The 20381-nt window shown below is 46.5% G+C and overlaps 1 protein-coding gene across 2 annotated transcripts in view; it reads left to right on the plus strand.

Annotated features, from left to right (window-relative positions):
• Nucleotides 1-19344, plus strand: part of frmd3 (FERM domain containing 3) — a 54876-nt gene extending 35532 nt beyond the window's left edge. For both annotated transcript variants that reach the window (XM_018759420.2, XM_018759417.2), the window contains exons 5-14: nucleotides 3199-3296; nucleotides 3596-3719; nucleotides 4652-4739; nucleotides 5960-6048; nucleotides 6409-6472; nucleotides 8658-8746; nucleotides 10472-10546; nucleotides 11018-11086; nucleotides 11341-11465; nucleotides 16151-19344. In XM_018759420.2, coding sequence (XP_018614936.1) covers nucleotides 3199-3296; nucleotides 3596-3719; nucleotides 4652-4739; nucleotides 5960-6048; nucleotides 6409-6472; nucleotides 8658-8746; nucleotides 10472-10546; nucleotides 11018-11086; nucleotides 11341-11465; nucleotides 16151-16818 — 1489 coding nt within the window. In that variant the 3' untranslated portion in view covers nucleotides 16819-19344. The remainder of the gene's footprint in view (nucleotides 1-3198; nucleotides 3297-3595; nucleotides 3720-4651; nucleotides 4740-5959; nucleotides 6049-6408; nucleotides 6473-8657; nucleotides 8747-10471; nucleotides 10547-11017; nucleotides 11087-11340; nucleotides 11466-16150) is intronic.
• Nucleotides 19345-20381: the final 1037 nt, after the last annotated feature.

Raw genomic sequence — 20381 nt, forward strand, 5'->3', positions numbered from 1 at the left:
TACAAAGGACCGCCACTCTAGCCTTCCTGCTGGGGATGGAGGAGATGACTTTGAGGTGATCATCTACATGCCATTTCCGATCGGTCGGCCAGAGAGGCATCTGTGTTCTCCGTATACACCTCCGTTCTGATGTTCTGTGGCATGCTCCTTTTAACCCTGGTCTTCTGGACTCCTATAAATAAGTCTGTTCCAAGACTAGATGTTTTAGTTCACTTGCAATTTTAATGCTCTCAAAGTCTACTGCGGGAGAATGCCATTTATATTGCCATTCTTAGGCCGTAAAGGAAAGCGCCGCCTTTGTAATGCATTAATAAAACATGTATTTGACTTAATTTAACTGCCCTGCCCAACCCATTTGCAACGTTACTGTCTTTTGTGCGTGCGCTGCCGACGAAACATGTGGTTCCGAAATATTACAACACCTCGTTCGTGAACGTGGAACACCGTGGGGTTTGTGATTTTGGTGCGACCCCAAAGTACCCATATTCCCGTGAGCTCCAGCCCGATGCTCGGTTTCTTTCCCTTTCCTACGGTCCATCCGGTCAGTTACAGTCCTGGATGTGATGTATGTGTGTTATTGTGTCGCTTACTGGGTGAAATGCTAAAGGTTCGCTCCCTCGTCGTCTGAGGGATGGAAGCGCACACGGTCCAGCGCGGCCGCGCCGCTCGGCCGTCTCATCAAGGGCATCCGTTTCAGAAGCATAGGTTTTCAGGGATACAGACTGCCACAGCGTGCGTCACCATGGCACTGCTCCCCATAGTGCTTATCTCTAGGGTGCTGGTCTCCATAGTAACCCTCAAACCCTGAGTGGAGTCGAAGGAGTCTCAATGTGCTGACACATCTGTGCTGCCATTTGTTCGAACTCTTGTTTCAGCGGAGCCCATCTCTCCTTTCACCTTTTACATTGGGGCTTATTTATGCGGCTGATCCGAATGCAGTTTTGCTGCGAGCAGCACTTTTCTTTTGTCGTTTCTTTAAAAACGATTAAACTGGCACTGTAAGGAAACGGCACTGTTCCGTTTACATCAGCACTGCCTCCATTCAAAGCTGCGCTACAAGTGGGAAGTATTTCATGTGGCTTAAAAGGGAAAATGCACTCAACGAAAATGAAGGGCGACGGCCTCTAGCATCCTCGTTTTTGAGATTTCTGCATTTTATCAGTGTGTTAAAATGACAAACATCAGTGTCAGCTGTCATCATAAATCGACGCAATTGCACTCTCGAGTTGTGTGTCGTTCTTAACTCTGCTTCTTGATCCATCTTTTCTGAGCGCACGTGGTGTTCGGTGTTTGGCAGCATCAGTGGAAAGTCAAAATGTTGCAGAAGATGGTAGACCTGTAGGATGGGTGGGCTGTTCTTCTCATCCCCTGGAACGATGATACCGAAAGAGCGGATTCACCCCAGCACCGGTTCGTTGGTGATGGCATAAGATCCACAGCTGATGGTCAACTTCCGAAGGAAATTAGATGTCTAGTCAACATCTCGCCTCATTTATGATGCCAAACATTGTCCTGCTGTCTGGAGCTTCCAGATAAGAGATGTTGTTGGACCTTACAGTGCCATGGGAAGAACATATGCAGGAGGAAAAAGGTGAAATATGAGGAGCTGGTGGACCAGTGCTGCTCGAGAGGCTGGAGGGCAAGGCGTGTGTGTCCATGAAAGCAGGCTGGAGAGGCTTTGCAGGAGGGTGACTGTTTAGGGTCTACAGTGTGTTGGGTCTCACAGGCAGTCATGGGGGAAGGCTAACAGAACTCTTACTGAGGCTGCAGGACGGCCGTCTAGATCGGGAGAGGTGAGCGATGGGCTCTAGCGCTACCTGGGTGTACGCTCGGTGTCCGATGTCGAAAGACCTGCAACGCCCAGTGACCCCAGATTATCCCCAGGTGCAGTGCAAGATGTATGACATAAACGAACAAGGTTCAGACTTCAGGCTGCCCTTGGTCTTTTCATCCTCTGCCTTATAAGTTGGTGCTGTAGCAGGAATCTGGTAACGTATATTTATTTAGCCAAAACCTTCCTCCACAGCAAGTTACAGTGTCAGGTTTGTGTGCCAAGTCATGTGTACTGGAGTAATTCAGGGTTAGTATCTTGCTGAAGGGTACTGCAGGGGGAACAGGGATTCAAACCCACAACCTTCTGACTGGAAGGCACTCCTAAGGCAGAACTTTATCCAGAGCAACTTAAATAGCTCACACTTTGCATCTGTCTGTGCAGCAGAGTAAATCTTGTGCTGCAAACTTTACATTACCCAGCCGTACTTATTTCCATAGTAATGTCCTGCCCGTATGCGGTCTGCGTTACAAGTTAGTTTATCCTTATTTATTCCTGTTAATCCTTATTGTTGTTATTTAATCCTTATTATCTGAAACGCTTTGAAATCCTGCTTAGTAACATTGGAGAGTCTTTCCGAATATAAATGAATGGCAAAACATCAAAAAATTGGCATATTTTAATTGAAGCTTTTGAAAATCTAAAGGTTCTTCATAATTACACGCCGTGCACTGTACAGACATCAGAACGTAGTTTTTCCGGCTCTGACACAACGTCACATGTACCTTTCATCGTGGGGATTGTTTTCTCGGGAGCTTCAAGGCTGAAGGAAAGGAGAGGATGTCTTACTCTGTGTGTAAACAAGCCTTTGATTCCACTGACATGTGTGACAGCGCCGAGTCCTCGAGGCTAGCGGCATCGTCGCTGCTCCGTTTTCATTGGAGGAGGAGGAGGCTGACAGTGGTCCCCACCTCTCATCCAGCTCTGCTCCTCGAGTGGGGCTCACATTGGTTCACTTGTTACTATGGAGATGTGTTGGCAGACCAGTCAGGGGTATTAAACTGTGGATCTGCAAAATAGTCCCTAGTGACGAAATGCAGAGAACTGGTTAATTCCGTCTCTCTTTCCTCATCTGATGTACATGATGACTGAATCCTTGTATCCATTGTGCATCAGCCTGTCCGGTGAGCCAGTGGGCAAACGATAAGCTGAACTTTGTCGTAGCGAAGTATGGTTTGTGCGTGTGTGTTTTTGGTTTTTTGTCTTTGTGTGTGTGTGTGTCTGTGTTTCTTCACATTTTCACAGAGGCAAATTTGAAACGGGCATGTAGATCGCCCTCTCGTGGCAGCACCGGCTACGACGCAGGGTCCTGGAGACCTCTCCCGGTTGAGTCGCATTCACCGACCCCTCTTCCCCCGTTTGCCCAGGTACCTCCTGTACCTGCAGCTGAAAAGGGACATTTACCACGGCCGCCTGCTGTGCCCCTTCGCCGAAGCGGCGTACCTCGGGGCCTGTATCGTGCAAGGTGAGCCTCCGAACCCTCTCCTAAATTCCACGTCCGCAGCCTCGGAGAGAACCTCGCACTTAATGACTCGGGGGGGGAGGCTTTGAGCAAACACTGGAATAACAAATGAAACCGAATACATTAATTTACTTTGAGCTGAACAAAATACACCTTGTGTTTTGTGCCGTTCCTCTGAATGAAGATGGCGGGCCTTGCCCCCACACACCTCTTCCTTACTACTGCCAATTCGCCTAGTCTGTGATTAAGCAGGCTCTCCATGTCACTGGCGCTCACGGTGATGCCCTCTGTTTGCCCCCCAGCCGAACTAGGGGATTACGACCAGGACGAACACCCCATGGACTACATGAGCGAATTCAAACTGTTCCCCAAGCAGAGTCAGAAGCTGGAGAGGAAGATCATGGAGATTCACAAGAACGAGCTAAGGCAGGAGACTCGACTGTCTCCCCGGCGACACTACGATAAACACAGTGAGGCTGCATAATCACAAGCCTTGAGCTATTCGATAAGCCCGCTCCGATGCACGCGCTTGCAAAATTGGTTCCGTTTGTAATCCCTCCGTGCTGAGTTGAAGGCACTAAGTGCGGACTATGGTAATTACACCTGCGTTCGCTTGTAGGGAACTAGAGGAGGCCGTTCAGTGCGGACGACGCCCCTCGACAAATGTTCTTAACCGTGGTAAAAGTATGAAGACGTCCGTTAAGACGTTCAGTTTTCTTCTCGAAGTAATTGATTTGTGTTTGGCGAGTCTGGGTTCCGGGTGTGATGAGTATCGAAAACGCAGCTTTAAATCCTGATTTAAGAAAAAATGTCCTCGGTGCCTACAGGAGGTGTTTATGGCTGTCGGGACATGGGGCTTTTCGTCTGATTGTGTACGTCACTGTACAAAACGCAGCCTTCCAGCCGGAAAAGCTGCACCGTGACTCCGTCTGCCAGAGCACGATGTTAAGCACGGAGCTTTTCGGTCGCAGAGCACTCCTCGCCGAGGCATCAATGTACTCCCCTCTCCTTTGCGTCCTTGTGATCTCAGTGTCAGGTCCTTGCGGGAATCCTGCAAGCAGAGTCTCTTTCGGTGCCAAGCAACGTTTTCCCTCCGCTGTGGCACCTCACTGGAGTACGTTACCAAAGTCAAGTGATGCTATAATGCTTTGGTTAGCGCTCTTTCGTGCAAAAACACAAAAATCTGTTGCGCAGCCAAAGAGGAGCTCCAATAACAGTGCTTAGACTGGCTCAGTGTGACTCAGATTGGCAATATTTATGAAACGACGCATGTAAACACACTCTGCTTTCCAACAGAAGCCTGTGGAAAATGCCAAGTGCACACTGTATAGCTTGTTTTGTGTTCTCCTTCCCTACAGGGGGCAGTCTCCTGCCTTGGCCGAACTCAACCTCCTTCAGAGAGCACACACGCTGGAGACGTACGGAGTCGATCCCCACCCCTGCAAGGTGACCGCTCCCGTTCAACGCTCTCACATCCTGCGGTGTACGTGTAGGAGGCTTGTTGCGGTAGAAGACAGGTTTTAGACGGTGTGCCATAAATGTCAGGGCCTGTGTGGCTGAGGGTCTCCAACAGCTGATCCATGTTCCTGATCAGAGGTGTTGTAGCACTGACTAGAAATTCTGCTCTCAGTCCAATGGTGCAGATGATCACTTGTTTTGTTCCTTCCTGTTCGATAGGTACCATGTGTAGTAGTGCAGTATCCAGTGACATGCTGCCCGTCATAACTACTTTCACAGTGACTGTTGGGTGTCAGTTATGGTACATTTGATTTAACATCCTGTAGTGTTAGGTGTGTGTGTGTGTGTGTGTGTGTGTATACTGTACAAATGCATATATATATATTATATATATATATACACACACACACACACACACACACACACACACACACATTTTCAGAACCGCTTGTCCCATACGGGGTCACGGGGAACCGGAGCCTACCCGGCAACACAGGGCGTAAGGCTCGAGGGGGAGGGGACACACCCAGGACGGGACACCAGTCCGTCGCAAGGCACCCCAAGCGGGACTCGAACCCCAGACCCACCGGAGAGCAGGACCCGGTCCAACCCACTGTGCCACCACACCCCCTGTGCGGTATATATATATATATTTATAAAAGGGAATGGTGTCCTTTTCCGCCGGTCGGATCTTTTTTATCCACCTCTCGGTTCCCCCCTTTTCTCCCAAATTTTGAACTATGCCATAGTTCGTATAAGTCCAAATTAAACTGCTGCAGTTAAATACATTCTTTTACTTTTCTCATCTGGGACAATTTCCTGGTTACGTTCATATGAGAGAAGTACTGGCAAATGAGTCTGCTGGTCCTCCCCGTGCTCAAAAGGCAGAAGGGCCTTCAGCTCGCTGGGAGTCGCAGGGTCCGCTGTCTTTTACCTTCAGTCAGGAAAACTTCTTTTGTAAATGATAGGGGGCAGAGAGCAGTTTACACAACACCATCGATGTCTCTTCTGATTCGGATTGCCACCGAAGGCACCGAATGCTTTACAAGTACAAGAACACAATGAAACGTGTCTCTGAAGGCCACGCACGTAAACACAAACAGCAGTGCTGTAAAGCATGAGCTCTACTACTGCCCTGTATAGATGTCTTGTTTCTGTCTATATGAACTATTGTGATGTTTTTCTCAGTATGTTTTATTTCTTTAAAGGACTTCACAGGATCCACAGCATTTCTCGGGTTCACAGCCACCGGCTTCGTGGTGTTCCAGGGAAACAAGAGGATCCATCTGCTGAAATGGTAACCGCTGACTCCTGACTTAGCCAGGCTGCCTCAAACCCGCGGAACCTTTGCAAGAGAGGAGCGTCAAATGCATCAGTTAGTCATAAAAACCTTGAGGAGATGAAATGTGTTCTTACATTAAGGCTGCAGTTACTGTAAAACAGAGAAACTTTTGCTGTCTGAGTAGGAGACACGTAATCCTTGGCTTTTGGGGGGCAACCAGTCAAGACCAGTCCCTCAACAAGAAGTCATGACATCACTGCCTTTCAAAGATCCTGTCCTGCCTCAGAATGTCCTCCGTGACCCCAGATTTCCCCGCTGCTTGTCTACAGGTGTGCTGATGGTAGCCTCAACTAAACCATTGTGTTTTTCTTCTAGGGCTGATGTCAGCAAACTGAAATTTGAAGGGAAGACATTCTATGTGATTGGGATTCAGAAGGAGGTGAGTCAGAAAAGCCTCTTTCTTTCATCTCCAGCTCTTTGCTGGAAAACATTTGAGCGTGGCTTCACCGTGTTGGCTTTTTTTAAAAGACATGATCATTTTCGTGTGTAAGAATGTGTCGCATAATCGAATTATAATATTAATTCTCATGAAACGTGGCTCTACTCAACGGGGCATGGATGCTTCTGGCAATCTGATGTGAAGTTTGAGATCGAAATGTGACTTTCTGGGTCTTGTACATTGTGAAATTCTTGCTTACACCATTGTGCCCTGTTCTGACACCGTGCCAGTCCTGTAGGGTGTGTTGTGTAGCATCTCTGTACTCCATGTGTGTCTCTCTATGCCATCTAGGCTGGTCATACTGTAAACAGGTTTCTCTGTCTCCTAGGCAGGGTCTCTGCTGTCACTTTAACTTAGCACCTGACCTGTGTGTGTTGCAGATCTCTTTCACAGGCAGGATGCAATGCAACACACTGGTGGGTGTGTGCTCCTGAGCCAATCACCCTCCCCCCACCCTGGACACTCTTGTAACCCAATGATGATGTCATCACAGAGAGCAGAACTGCAGTGGGTCAAAGCTCGTGCGGGCGGGCCATCAAATTAGAGAAGAGAACGTCCGACATGCCCTTGATCGATGCTCTAAAATCGATCAAATATCTCATTGCTGACATGTTTATTTATGCCCAAGTTCCCAGACACCAAATCAACAAGTCAAGGCTATTTCCTTCTGCAGTTTCTGCTCTATGATCAGCATGAATTAGCTGCACAGTGGTGGATGGATGGTGAATGAACGGCCTTTCATTTGATGTCCACTGCCTCTTTGCTGTCGCATTGCCTCTGTCTTCATTTGCCGTGTTTTCCCGAACGCCACAAGCACAGAAAAGCGCCTCTGATGTTGACATATTCACTAATGGCAGATGTTCTTGTTATATAACCACATTGCAGTGTATTTCTCTCGAGATAAATGGAATCCATGTGTTCAGCCGCTCTGTGAGATCCAGGTTATATTTGTGTTTTGTTTTGCTTTTTTTCTCTGTGTGTACATACCCATCTCTGGTGAGTAAAATCTTGCCATCGCAGTTTTGTTTTCCTGTCTGAAGAACGCCTCCGTTCTTCACGCACCGTTGTGACAATGACCACGCGAGGTGTCTGCGGCCGGATGTGCTGATCCCTCACTGTGCCTGGCCATCTGAGCCCGAGAGCTCAGCTCTGCCCAGAGACCCGGGGCCACCGCAGACCCCGGGCCCCCACCCGTTCAGCACGGCCGCACTGGCATGCCACGCTTTCTGAAAACTCCTCATGCCGGGCCTTTCAAAAAGACGAGGACTGCCTTTTGTGAAAAGCGCGCACGGTGCTGCCGGTGAAGGGAGCGGCTCCCCTGGGCTCCGCTGTCCCTCGCTGGAATGTGTGAAATGTGTGAGATGCTGTCAAGTGTTGAGCGTTTCGGTCTGCACACTTGATCGTTTTCAGCGTTCCACTTCCACTCGTGTCCTTTCCTTGTTTTCTGCATGTACACCTCTCCTCTCCAAGTGCTTCACTGGGTATGGTGTGGGAAAGGAGCGATAGGGTTGCGGGCCCTACGGTTCACCGTACACATACCCAGTGCTCACACGCTGTGAAATGCATGACGCCGTCCCGTACCGAGAGGCTGAGTCCTGACTGAGCCCTGCCTCCCCGGCCCCTCCCATCTCTCCTGACCCCTCCCATCTTTTCTGCACCTCCGATTGCCCCTAATCTTCCCGCTTCCCCAGCCCCTGCCTCCCATGCAGGGATGAATTAAAGCTGCAAACAGGGTTAGTAAATCATCCAGACTTTGCTACTGCAGCCTGCGTGGTGTCATACACACTCCAGGGCAATAGTCTCTTATCGATTTCAGCCAGCTCCTAGTCTTCTGCTTAGTCTGGCATTGAGCTCTGAGCATTAATCTAGGGGATCATATTACTCTACAGTACCGATGACTGTACTTCACTGTGACGGAGTGGATAAATGTAATTCACTTACCGGATGGCACTCATGTGCCTGTAAATATTACAAAGCTCCTCAGCTACAAATGGAACAAAAACCCCCAGAGTGCCCCCTCCCTCCCCCACCCAGGAGCATGGGTTTTGATCGGTCAGCGGGCAGCTGCGCCCTCCCACTTTCCATAGCGCTTACCACCACCCTCCCTCTGTGTCTGTGCCCTCAGAAGAAACTGGTGCTGACGTTCCACACCTCCACGCCAGCCGCCTGCAAACATCTGTGGAAGTGCGGGGTGGAGAACCAGGCCTTCTACAAGTGAGTTACCCCCTGCGTAGAGCCCGCCGGCGCCCCCCAGAGGACCACTCACACATGAGGCAGGCAGAGTCCTCTTTCTGTAGACTGAGTGCTGGAGCACAAGGCCACCTGGTTGCACGGCAACATTCCCAGTCATGACTGAACAAAATTCTGCAGCGTGTAACGTTACTTATGATAATAACTGGTAAAATGTGATAAGGAGGTGAAGTTTGTGTGTGTGTACATATATAAAGTAGAGTTCAGTATAGCACATCCTGCTTCGTTAGTCACCTTGGACAACACACGCGCGTTATCTGAAGCCGCTCGTCCCATCCGGGGTCACGGCAAGCCAGAGCCTAACCTGCCAACGCAGGGCATAAGGCTGGAGGGGGAGGGGACACACCCAGGTTGGGATGCCAGTCTGTCGCAAGGCACCCCAAGCAGGACTCGAACCCCAGACCCACCAGAGAGCAGGAGTCGGTCAAACCCGCTGCGTCACCATGTCCCCCATCACCTTGGGCAACGGCATATGCTAAATTCTATGTTGCTTTGGAGAAAACCATTTAAGCAGGTGTAAATCTATCATCTATTGCCATTCTGGCTTATATGTTGGTCAGTGCAGGCTGGAAAAGACCGTTTGTGGTGCTTTCAGACGTAAATTGCAATTTATTGCAAATTGTAACGCACCTTGTATAGCTGTTCACCCTTGGAGCTCATTGTAATCTATGGTAACAGCTTCTCGCTTATCGCTCTATTTGTCGTAAATAGTGTATTACTTTGCCTTCATACCAAAACTGTGGCAAAAAACAAAAGAGTATTTCATCCAGGTGTTCTCAAAGTTGTTTTTCTGTCGCTGTTTATTTGTTATGGTTATTGTTTAGTTCTTGATGTGGGTCCTGTGACGGTTCATGAGTCAGAAGCACGAATCAAGTTACTGTCGTTTAAGTGCCGCTGTCGAACGACAGGGTTCATCAGAGCACTTAATGCACATTCCTGCATTCGGGAACACCCGTTTAACCGGGGTGGTTATCGAGTTCTGCGTGTCTTCAGCACGGCGTCGCAATCCTGCCAAGCCGTTTCGGTCAGAGCTCTTTGATTAATTGTAGAAATGTCAGCCAGCAAACAAGGACAAGCAATGGCTCCATCTGTCAGGACTCCAGCAGCTGCACAAACAGTCAGCAAAACGGCCCACGGGCACAGGGCTCGTGAAAATGCTCCATTTGTGCCCTTGCAAAGAAATGTGCCGTCTTATTCGGACACACCGCCGGTTTGCTGACCTCTGCTTTAGCAGCAAAACAAAATTATTTACAAGCACAAATAAGTGTATGGATGCTTCGGTACCAGGTGCAGCATTACAAATAAGCAGAATTGCTTAGACGTTTGCTAAAATTCAAGATGCACTTTCTATGCTGGGTAAGTAAACATTTAGCTGATGCTTTTCTCCAAAGCAACTTAGAGTGTTGAGGTTACAATTATTTACCCATTTATACAGCGGGGTAATTTCACCGGAGCAATTTAGGGTAAGTACCTTGCTCAAGGGTACTACAGCCAGAGGTGAGGCTCAAATCTGCAACCTTTGGATCCAAAGGCAGTAGCTCTAACCATTCTACTACCAGCTGTCCCAGGCACAGGCCTAAATCACAGCAATACTTTTAAATGTGTTAAATGTTTAAATTTTTACAGTTAACAATTGCGGCTTTTTAACCTTCAGCCTTACATAATGCTGTACTTTTCATTCTTTGGTAGGTGTGCAAAATCAAGCCAGATAAAGACGGTTTCCAGCAGTAATATCTTTTTCAAGGGCAGCAGATTTCGGTACAGGTAAGCGTACTGTCCTTTGCTTCGCTTCCGTTGTCTGTTGTAGGTCAGAGGGAACGAGTCACTGAAATACGTTATACACATTGTACGCATAGGCATATTTCCCACATAATAGAGCATATATTCATAATCCTGCCAAAAATAAGCATTCTAATTATGATGATTTCAGCCATCTGGTTGTCATTCAGCCGTGAATGTTTTTAACACCTTGATGCAGTACTTGATACCTTGCTACTGCTGTGATACTCATGTTCCAGAGAGAGTCCCAGATTTGATGCTGCTATTATTGCATTTTGCTTTTAAGAGCAAGTTTACATGTGCCAGTGCCCCTGGTGAGATTTACATAACATTATAAATGTAAATAGTATAAGACAGTGCTTGATCCACTCATTATTGCTACATTGACACATTGCACTGTATTTGTTGTGGTTTTCTTTCTTTATTAATTTATTTATTTATTTATTTATTTTGCAGTGGAAGAGTTGCTAAAGAGGTTATAGAGGCCAGCTCAAAAATTCAGAGAGATCCCCCAGAGGTGCACAGGTTGGAGCAAATTTTTCCAAGTTCAATCAGTTTTGTGTTGTATTCATGAAACAGTCGTCACTGGTGGCTGAATGAAGCCGCCATTGGTAATGTTTACTAGAACATTTAATTTCCATGACTGCAGCTAGTATGGCTTGCATGAAAAGTGTGGAAGAAACACACACACACACGCCGTGTTTGTGATAAGACGGACCTCGAGCACTCCAGCACCTGAATGGTGGATCATACAGGTAAATCTCAGTCCTGTATTTCAGGTCCAACTTTGGCCAGAGCAGGAGCTTTAACTCCCTGAGCAACAAACACCTCATCATGAACATGGAGCCTCTGTTGCCAGCACTGCCCTCTCCCAGGGAGCACGAAGAGATCCCCACAGACTCCAGTAAGATCAGAGGCTCCCAAATTTCGCTGAGCGTCACTTTGTTTATTTCTCAGCAATGAAAGGAAACTGCTTTTCTTCTTTACTGATGTGCGATGTGTGTGGAAAAACAACCAGGATAGTGCAGGCCCAAGCCTGGAGGTGTGTTACGCACCAAACACGGTGTAAGCCACAGTTCGAAGCCACCTTCAATACAGGTGACACGTGATTGAAGCTCAGCTTTCTGGGCCTTTGTGAAAATTGAGCAGCCGATGCATCTCTGAGGCTTTTCGCCCTAAAGACCCCAGGAAAGGCATCTCCAACCAGAGAGTTAAAAATATCAGTGATTGCCAAGGTGACAACATACTAATGACCCGTCAGAGCACCGGCTGACATCATGGAAAGTCCTCCCCCAGGAGGCTCGGAGTTCACGTTAATAAAAACCTAATTAGCAGTCTTAATTTGGCCCGGGGGTTCTTAGCCTGGAGGATGAGTTCAGAAACAGCTGTACGTCTCAGCCCTCGATGACAGTTATTGCTGACTAATCGAGACCTTAAACGACACGGGCTTCTTTCCTCCATAATGCGCTCTCCTATTACCACGACTCCTACCACAGTGTGGCGAAGGGCGAAGAGTGCGTCGCCGAAAAGGACAGAAATGGCCACAATAATGTTTAGCGGCAGCGACTGGTGCGTTAACTATACAGCTGCTGCTCGCATGGATCTGCAGCGTGCGTCAGCTCTCCGCTTCTGACTGGTGGCGCCTGCTTTTTGGACACGGTTCCCTTGTGTCGAGTGGGAGTTCCCCTGCATGCTTCCCCGGCTCTCTGACTGTCTCCGGCTGTGATGCCGCCTGTCTCCTGGTGCTCTTTGGAGAGGGGAGGGATGTGACCCGACCCACTAGCACGTCTCACATTTTGCTCCCAGACCATCCGCACCCATTGTCCCGAACTCCGTCGGGATCGCCTTTCCTCGGTTCCACCCTTCCACCCTGGGGCCGGTGCTGGGAAAGGGCTGAAACCTGAACTCCCTGTTTCCTGTGCTGTACCACCAGCCATCAGCTGCGGAGCAGGGGTTTGAGTGCAGCGAAAATGTCCGACCTCCAACCGTTTTCGGCGATTTCAGAGAAATGCTCTTTCCTAAAAATGTAGTTGGTCTTGGCTCTGTGTCAGAGAGCTGTCGGTCATCTTCGTAAATCTTTACCTTGATTGTTTATGTTGACAGAAATGGTGCTTTGGACACATTCAGAGTTTTCAAGGTTCCTCTCCTGTTCCAGCAATTTCTGGGACACTGGAAGTTTTCACTGTCATATCTGGGTTACTGATGTTTGATGTGTGTCCCTATAAAACCTGGAGTAATTTTGCAAATGGCTGATGTCACTAATGGCAGCACAGCGGCGCAGTGGTATTTCACAATGTTTGGGCTGTTTGGATGTAGGTTTAAATCTGGCTCATTCTGTGAAGGGTTTGCATGGATTTCCTCTCAAAGTCCAAAGACGTGCTTCAGGTAAACCGATGATCTAAATTGCACCTATTGTGTGAAGGAGTGTGGCTCCTCTCCAATGGACTGGCTCCTGTCCAGGGTGTTTCCTGACAAGCTTAACGCCCTGTGTTTCTGGGATAGGCTCCAGACTATCACAAAGCTGATTGAGGACAAGGGGTTATCAATAACGAGTGAATACATCTGAAAAACACAAGGTTCTCTACCCAAAAAACCTGTACAATCCATCATAAGTGTGACGCAACCCCGCCACCCATGGCTTGATTCTGACAAAATTGCCTTTATTCCACTATGGGCCTCAGGATATCTCAGAGTTGACGTGTGTGCGTGCATGGAGACGTTGAGACGCTAAGAGTTTTCGGTCAGTCGTGGACATCGTTGTTCCGTATGAAACCAGCCAATGCCAAACACCTTCTCATCAGAAAACTGTGCTTGTGATGAATAACATCCATTTTTAAGATTGATTTGTTTTAATATTAACCAGTGTCATGATTTTTAGGATTTGGATACCAGACCATGTGCAGCGATCAGATTCTTTGTCCTTGGAGCATTTAAGGAGTGGGCTGAACTCCCAGCTGAACTTGCTGTGCTCTAAGAGGCCTGTCCACCAGTAATCAGATGAGAGATTAGGTGGGCCCAGCAGCCAGGGTTAGAGGGTATAAATAACTCTTTTGCGTTTGGACTCATCCAGTCCCTAATGCCCTGTCTTTGTGAAGGCTCGGAGGGGCAACTGCTGACATTTGATTCATCCGGAGGGATTGTGAGTGTAAAACCCAGCACAGAAGTTATCGGAAGGTCGGTGCACAGAGGAGCAGAGCGGGCCTCCATGACCGAGGGTCTGCAGAAGGTGGGGGGAACCACGGCGGTTCTGGACGAGCAGGCTAGCGTCCTGGGGTTTGGGGGCGAACCACGGGGGTGGACGGATGTGATGAAGTGCCAACTGAAGATCACGACGCGGAGGAACCTGCGTCTGCGCCTGGCCAACTACACAGCGCGGGATGTGTACGTGCGTCTGCTGGCCCACGGAAGCCGCGTGTCTGGACCTGGTACAGACGTCAAGCCATGCCCACCAGCCACCATTGTTGCATGCCAATGGTGTGGTGACCACATCCAGAACAAGGGTATCTCTTTCAGTCTAGGCCAGATTGAGAGGGTCATTGATGTTGCTGTTTCCTGTCATTTTTCCTCATCGAGGAGTGTTTGTGCCGGTTGTGTCGCACATAGGTTTAACGGTCATGTTGATGTTGAAGGGACCTCACAGTTTAGGGTTAGGGTTGTTGTCTTCTGTATGAGGCAGTGGTAAGTTAAAGCCCTGAACAACTACAAGGTCTGGCTTCAGAATAAGCGGTCATTAGCTGTTCTCCCTCATGAGCATTTGGTGACAGGACGCTGGCTGAAATCTAAACTAGAGCAGTGGGCCTGGGCCATGGTGACGCAGGGCTTCGCAAAACAGCCCAGAAGTAAGGGAGATGAATCATGAATGAATCAAGAGCAGTTTTGTGGCACAGACCTCGCTGCAGTCCGTACGCTCGGGCACATAGTGGTGCGATGTGAGGGAAACCAAGCCGCCACTAATTCCCAGGCGGGAGTTCTGCGGGGGCCGGCTGTCCGGACAAGGAAAGAGGTACGCAGGAATCTGACAGCTCGAGGTGCGCTCTACACTGTGTAATCTGATTCCACTTCCTCTAGCTTTTACATTATCTATTGCAGCCCCATCAGGGAAAAACGTCTTCTGCACAATGGGCCAGAGAGCATGATTCCCCGGGGTTTCTCATGCCATTAAAGCAGGAAAATGTTGGGCTTGTGAAAGATTCTCGGCATTTTAATGTCTCCAGTTACCAGAAATTGAGGCGACACAGTTGAAACATGCTAGTGTCTCTCGGTTGGGTCCATGGCTGGAAACGCATTGAAATTAATTGATGCATCAGATGTTTTTCTCCAGTGTGCAAGCTAGAAAGAGCTTTGGATACAGACAAATGATTACTGAACCACAATATGTGCAGGCACACATTACTCAGGTAAATGCCTGTAGTATTGAGTCTGATAGGAAATACAACAGTCATCATGCCAGATGTAATGCAAGTTTCTTTAACTGTTCGGAGACTTGAATGCTGGAAGGGCAGTTCTGAGTGAGAGGGAGCCCATTCCACCATATAGAAGCCAAAACCGAGAATGTGGACTTTTGTGACTGGGGCCCACCGAACAGCCAGATGGAAGAGTGCAGTGGTGTCCTTCCTGGGGTGCAGAGAATGATCGTGTTGTGAGGGTATCAGGGTGCTGATCCTTTGTCTTCCAAGTCGTAACCAGAGTCTTGAACTTGATACAGGCAGTTACAGGAAGCCAACAGAGAGATTTATCTCACTTTGGGATAAAAAGCAGCCAGTCAAATGGGGAGGCTGTGGTTATTGTGGAGTACAGCCTTTCTTTAAAAGGGACATGGGAATTAAAATGAGAAAACCAAAGCTGCTATTTACATATGATGCATCAAGACATGTAGGACATAACAATGCTTTTATGCTAGCTCAGTTTTTCAGATACAGTATAAATTATCATATAAGGAAAGTTATAGAATAGCGTCACTCTTCTGACTCCAGTTTGTCTCTCATAGTACTTCACACTAAAAAAAGGTCATTGTTGACACTGTTGGGTGTTTCCATAGCAGTGGTTACCCTTGGTTCCTCAGTAGTTGTTTGTAGTTTTTTTCACTCTGGTCCCCTTGTGCTAATGCATGTGTTGGCATGGTTACAGCACTGTTTCATGTTTGCTCTCCAAGATGCGGTTGCATGTTTCACGGTTGCATCATGCTGTTAAATCTTTGTAAGCTGTTTCCGGCACTTTGTCATTTCCATCCGTATGTTCTGTAATTGACAGCAGTGATTTTGTACGCTGAATTTCTGTACAACGAGCACAGTTCATTTTAAATGTATTCGTATTCAAAGTAACTTACGTCTGGAGCATTGCAGCAGGATCTCAACAGCCTGATGCAACTGTGAAACAGCTTAGCTAACTGGAGCAAACATTAAACAATGCTGTAACCATGGCAACGAGCACGTCAGCAAGCGGGAAATGGAAGAACAACATCGCCGCTGCCCTGAAACTAAGGGTACCAGATGTCCCTTTAATGTCTTTGGTGAATGCTTTGCCCAATGCCATTCTGAACCAAATACAAAGTGCCCTCATCTCCCTCCTGCTGTGTGTCCCCCGCTGCAGGTCTATTGGCCCTGAAGGAGTCTGTGCACCTCTCCCCCCTGAAACTGCCCATCTCACAGCTGGAGGCAGGGGAAGAAGCGGGCGAGAGGGTCGGTGATGTTCCTCTTTCGGAGGAACAGGCTCTATGTGAAGAGAAGGAACAGGAGGAGGACGAAGAAGAGGAGGAGGAGGAGGAGGAAGAAGGTGCCCTGACCATCTCTGAGTTGATGTACAACCCATGTGCCAGCCTCCTGCCCACTCCAGTGGAGGATGGAAGTGGCGTGGACCACCTCTTTGAAAGCCCTGTGAAGCTGTTGAAAGAACTGCATGCTGACCCTGAGCTGCAAGAGGAGCTAGAGGTGGAGCGAGTGCGTCAGAGAGCTGAGGCAGAGCAAATGAGCGAGGTGCGCAGGGTGCTGGGCTGTGGGTACAGCCTGCTGACGGGAAACAAGCAGGTGAACGCCTGCCTGCGCAGCCTGGCCCGCCTGCTGGCTGTGTGCCTGGGCCTTCTGATGGTGCTGCTGCCTCTACTGCTGGTCCTGCTCGAGTCTGACATCGACATCTCCTTCCTGCACGAGATCCGCCAGACCCCTGAGTTTGAGCAGTTCCACTACGAGTACTACTGCCCTCTGCGACGTTGGGTGGCTTGCAAGATAAACATTGTTCTGGAGAAACTGGGGGTTGAATGAGAACTAAGGAGCAATTAAACTTCTCTGACGACTAGTACAGTGGGCTGAGCTTGGTTCGGTTTGAAGGGTTGCTTTCATCTGCAGGTTATTTCTGTGTGGTCACCTTTTTGCCAGCTTTGTGGATACTGATGGTCAGGAATTGCGGTCGATTTACTTGGAGGCATTCACAGACACACACACACACACACACACACACACACACACTCAAGAAGATTGAAGTAGAAGATTTGCTACTCAACAAGGTAGCAAAGTACTGTAATTTTTCTGCCAGATTACATTTTATATTAATATTTAGCACCAGAGATAAGTCAGTGCTTTCAAGCTGCATGAGGTAGCAAGCAAGGTGCTAACATGACATCTAAGCAAAGAGAACTGATGTTCTAAAAATGGGAGTTGAACCTGTATGGTGTTGCAGTCAAGAAGAGGTGCACTTTCAACTGAGCAATGGTATGTGTGAAGGCTCCCACTACTGAGAAACAGGAAAGTACGGAGAGGTAAAAACCAACCGAGCTGTGACTGTTGCCTTTTAGTACAATCATTGAAGTAAACACTTAAACTGATAACTGATGTCTGTATGGAACTACTCATTATTAGGGTCCTTAAATTATACCAACAGAATCTCATATATTATCATTGTGTAAACCAGCAGCTGAATAAATAATTAGCCAGGATCTGTGGTACAAGCGTGCCTGTTATTTTTTAGCAGTACTGATGTTTAATTACATAGAAATAGCACCTATTTGAAAGCAGCCCTGATTTTTAGCATCAATCCTTATGTTTAAAAGACAACTACAGCCTATAGATATATGTATATTTAAAAATAAAACTTTAAGCTGTTTTTAATGTTTTGTATATTTTTATGTGATACAAGAATTTCAGGAATTTTTCAGTCTGAAAATCTACTTCACCTTTAAAGGTACAGATATGTTGGAGACGGGGGCACAGGGAGAGGTAAGATATTTCTATGTACACTGTTAAGTTACCTAGAAAGGTAGCACTGTGGGTTTTTACAAGATACAGCACAATGTTTTAAGATGAAGATATACGGTATTGCCTGGGATTTTGTGCATGGTGTTACAGAGGTATTGCCAGAAGTAAATGAAATATGTTTTGTTTTGTGTTGAACTGTGAGTCCATGTGTACTGCCCTGGCTGTTTGAAGTCCAGGAATCTGGTCTGAAGATGGAGCAGTGGTGTCCATTTGCAGTACATTTATGCCCAGCTGACAATGAAAATGTCCACAGCTACTGTGGTCCTGCCATGGAAGTGTGAACCTGGTAGCATTAGGAATCTGACAGCAGAAATCCCCATATTCTCAGGTGTGAGGCTTGCTGTGTAACATGGCAAAGAAGCAATCTGTGAGCTGAAGAGGAATTCCCAGTTACAGTACAATTACCCCGCAAACACAGCGCCATACAAAACTGCACTTGGCTTCAGCAAAATACAGCCAGAGGCTAAAAAATTTAAATTATTCAGAACATTGGTCACAATTTGGAAGCCCAAGTGCTTTAATGATATCTTGTTGGACATTACTCTCAGGAAAGGAGGAAGGGCAGTTGATTGATGTCATCTTTGTGTGTATGCACACGCAGAATAAGCTCTATTAAAATATATATGCATTAGAAATGTTTTCCTACCCTATCCATCGTTCATTGTTTTCTGTGTGCTCTCTGTTTCACTCAGTCATTGGTGGTGAGGTTCAGTCATTGGATAAGCCTTCACTTAAGTACAAGGAAGTGCATTCCAATAACTGCAAAGCGCGAAGCACTTGAATACATTGACATATCTCTGTACCTCAAATTTTTACCTTGATCATAACAGCCCCTACTGTAAGTATGTACAGTTTTACTACATCAGTTACTTTATTTGAAGATGTCAAGATGACCACCACACATACAGAAAGTGATATGTCACTTCAGTAAAACCAAAGTATCATTTAAAATATTAATCATATATGTAAATATGCATAAACTGCATTAGAGTAATTGATGTCTGTTGTCTATGCTCTAAACCCAGTTCTGGCCATGTCATTTACTTCTAGTAAGATATCACCATTTTCCCTCTGAGCTAATGTATATTAAATACTACATTTGGAATCCCAGTGAAGAAAAATGAATACACTGTGCTCTTGTTTTGCAACTTCAATTTTGATTTTCGCCATTTGCAGATATGTACCACAACTTGGGTGAATTTTATTTGTTTTCACTTGAAAATATTAGTAAGATTTTACCTGCATGTGTATGTATGTATATAGTGTATCAATACAAATCACAGCTTACAGAGAGCAGTAGACTATATTGTAAAGAAAATGTTGTTTTCTGCTGTATAATGAAACGTCCCCTTCCTGTCATATACGTGCATGGCTACCACATAAAAAACAAACATGAACATTGTACTTTACTTTGCCTTCCTTCTTGTAAGGTACATATAGAGTATTGTGAGGTTTCTTTTTTGTTTCCAAAAGCATCTCTGTCAGGGGGGCACCTGTAAAAAAAAAAAAAAAAAAATGCAAAAGTGGTATTAAATCCAGACATCTCTAGACAGAAAAATCCTGTTATAATTCATCTTAATGTACATACTCATGACTGATTTACAGTATAATTTTACCTTGTTTTCATCTGTTTGACATGTCACCCCTGTAAATTAATAACTGTAAATCTGAGACAGTAAACTAGAGGACTAGGGTGATGTACTGGTAGATGCCCTGCTTTTTGTAGCTTCTTGAATATTTTTATAAAATAACATCCTATAGATTCCTTTCTGCTTTACTGTTGTAAGGAAGGGGACTCTGTGTATAGCCATAGTCCAAGTACAATATTGGCACAGCTTCCCTGTTAATATCATACCATTTTACGTATGCAGCCAGGTTCTAACAAAATATTGTGGCACTTTCCTAAACATTCAGTGAACAATGTAAACTTTGCTCAATTTCAAAGAGCAAAGTTAAGGGGGGGAAAAGCTAGTGATTTGTTGGAATCTGGAGGAAAGCCATATTTCATGAGGTTCCTGCAAGGCAAATTCACACAAAACGAAAATTCAGAAAGCCTTTACATTCTGTGCAATAGCTGATCTGTTTAAATGTATTTGACATTAATACAATTAATATTACCATTCATTGTGAATTTTTTCCTAGCTTTCTTTTCCTGTTGCATGAAGCACACAGTTAATACACAATATTTAGTTTGTTCTACAGGGAATTTGTGTTCCTTCCATTGCTTTTACAGCATACTGAAGTACTAGGGACAAATATTGACTCTCGAACCACAATTGTTTTAACCACAGAAATTACACCTGCAAATCTGAGTTTACTGCTCGGTACAAATGCATTTTGTCAACAGTATAATCATTCATTTTAAGAAATTGTCAAGTAAAATTTATGTACCACAATTCGATGACTAAAAGTAATGCAAACTCGTTGAACACTTCACTATGCGATTAAGTGTGGAAGTGGAAAAAGAACCGAGAATGGCTCTTGTTCTTGTTTCTTCTTGAATGAGCATGTACAGCGTACACATTATGTTGGCACGGATAACAGCATTTCTTTGTGTTCCTGTGTTGCGATGA

This window comes from Scleropages formosus, chromosome 17 (genome assembly GCF_900964775.1).
Source record: "Scleropages formosus chromosome 17, fSclFor1.1, whole genome shotgun sequence".
In the NCBI taxonomy this organism is placed as follows: domain Eukaryota; kingdom Metazoa; phylum Chordata; class Actinopteri; order Osteoglossiformes; family Osteoglossidae; genus Scleropages; species Scleropages formosus.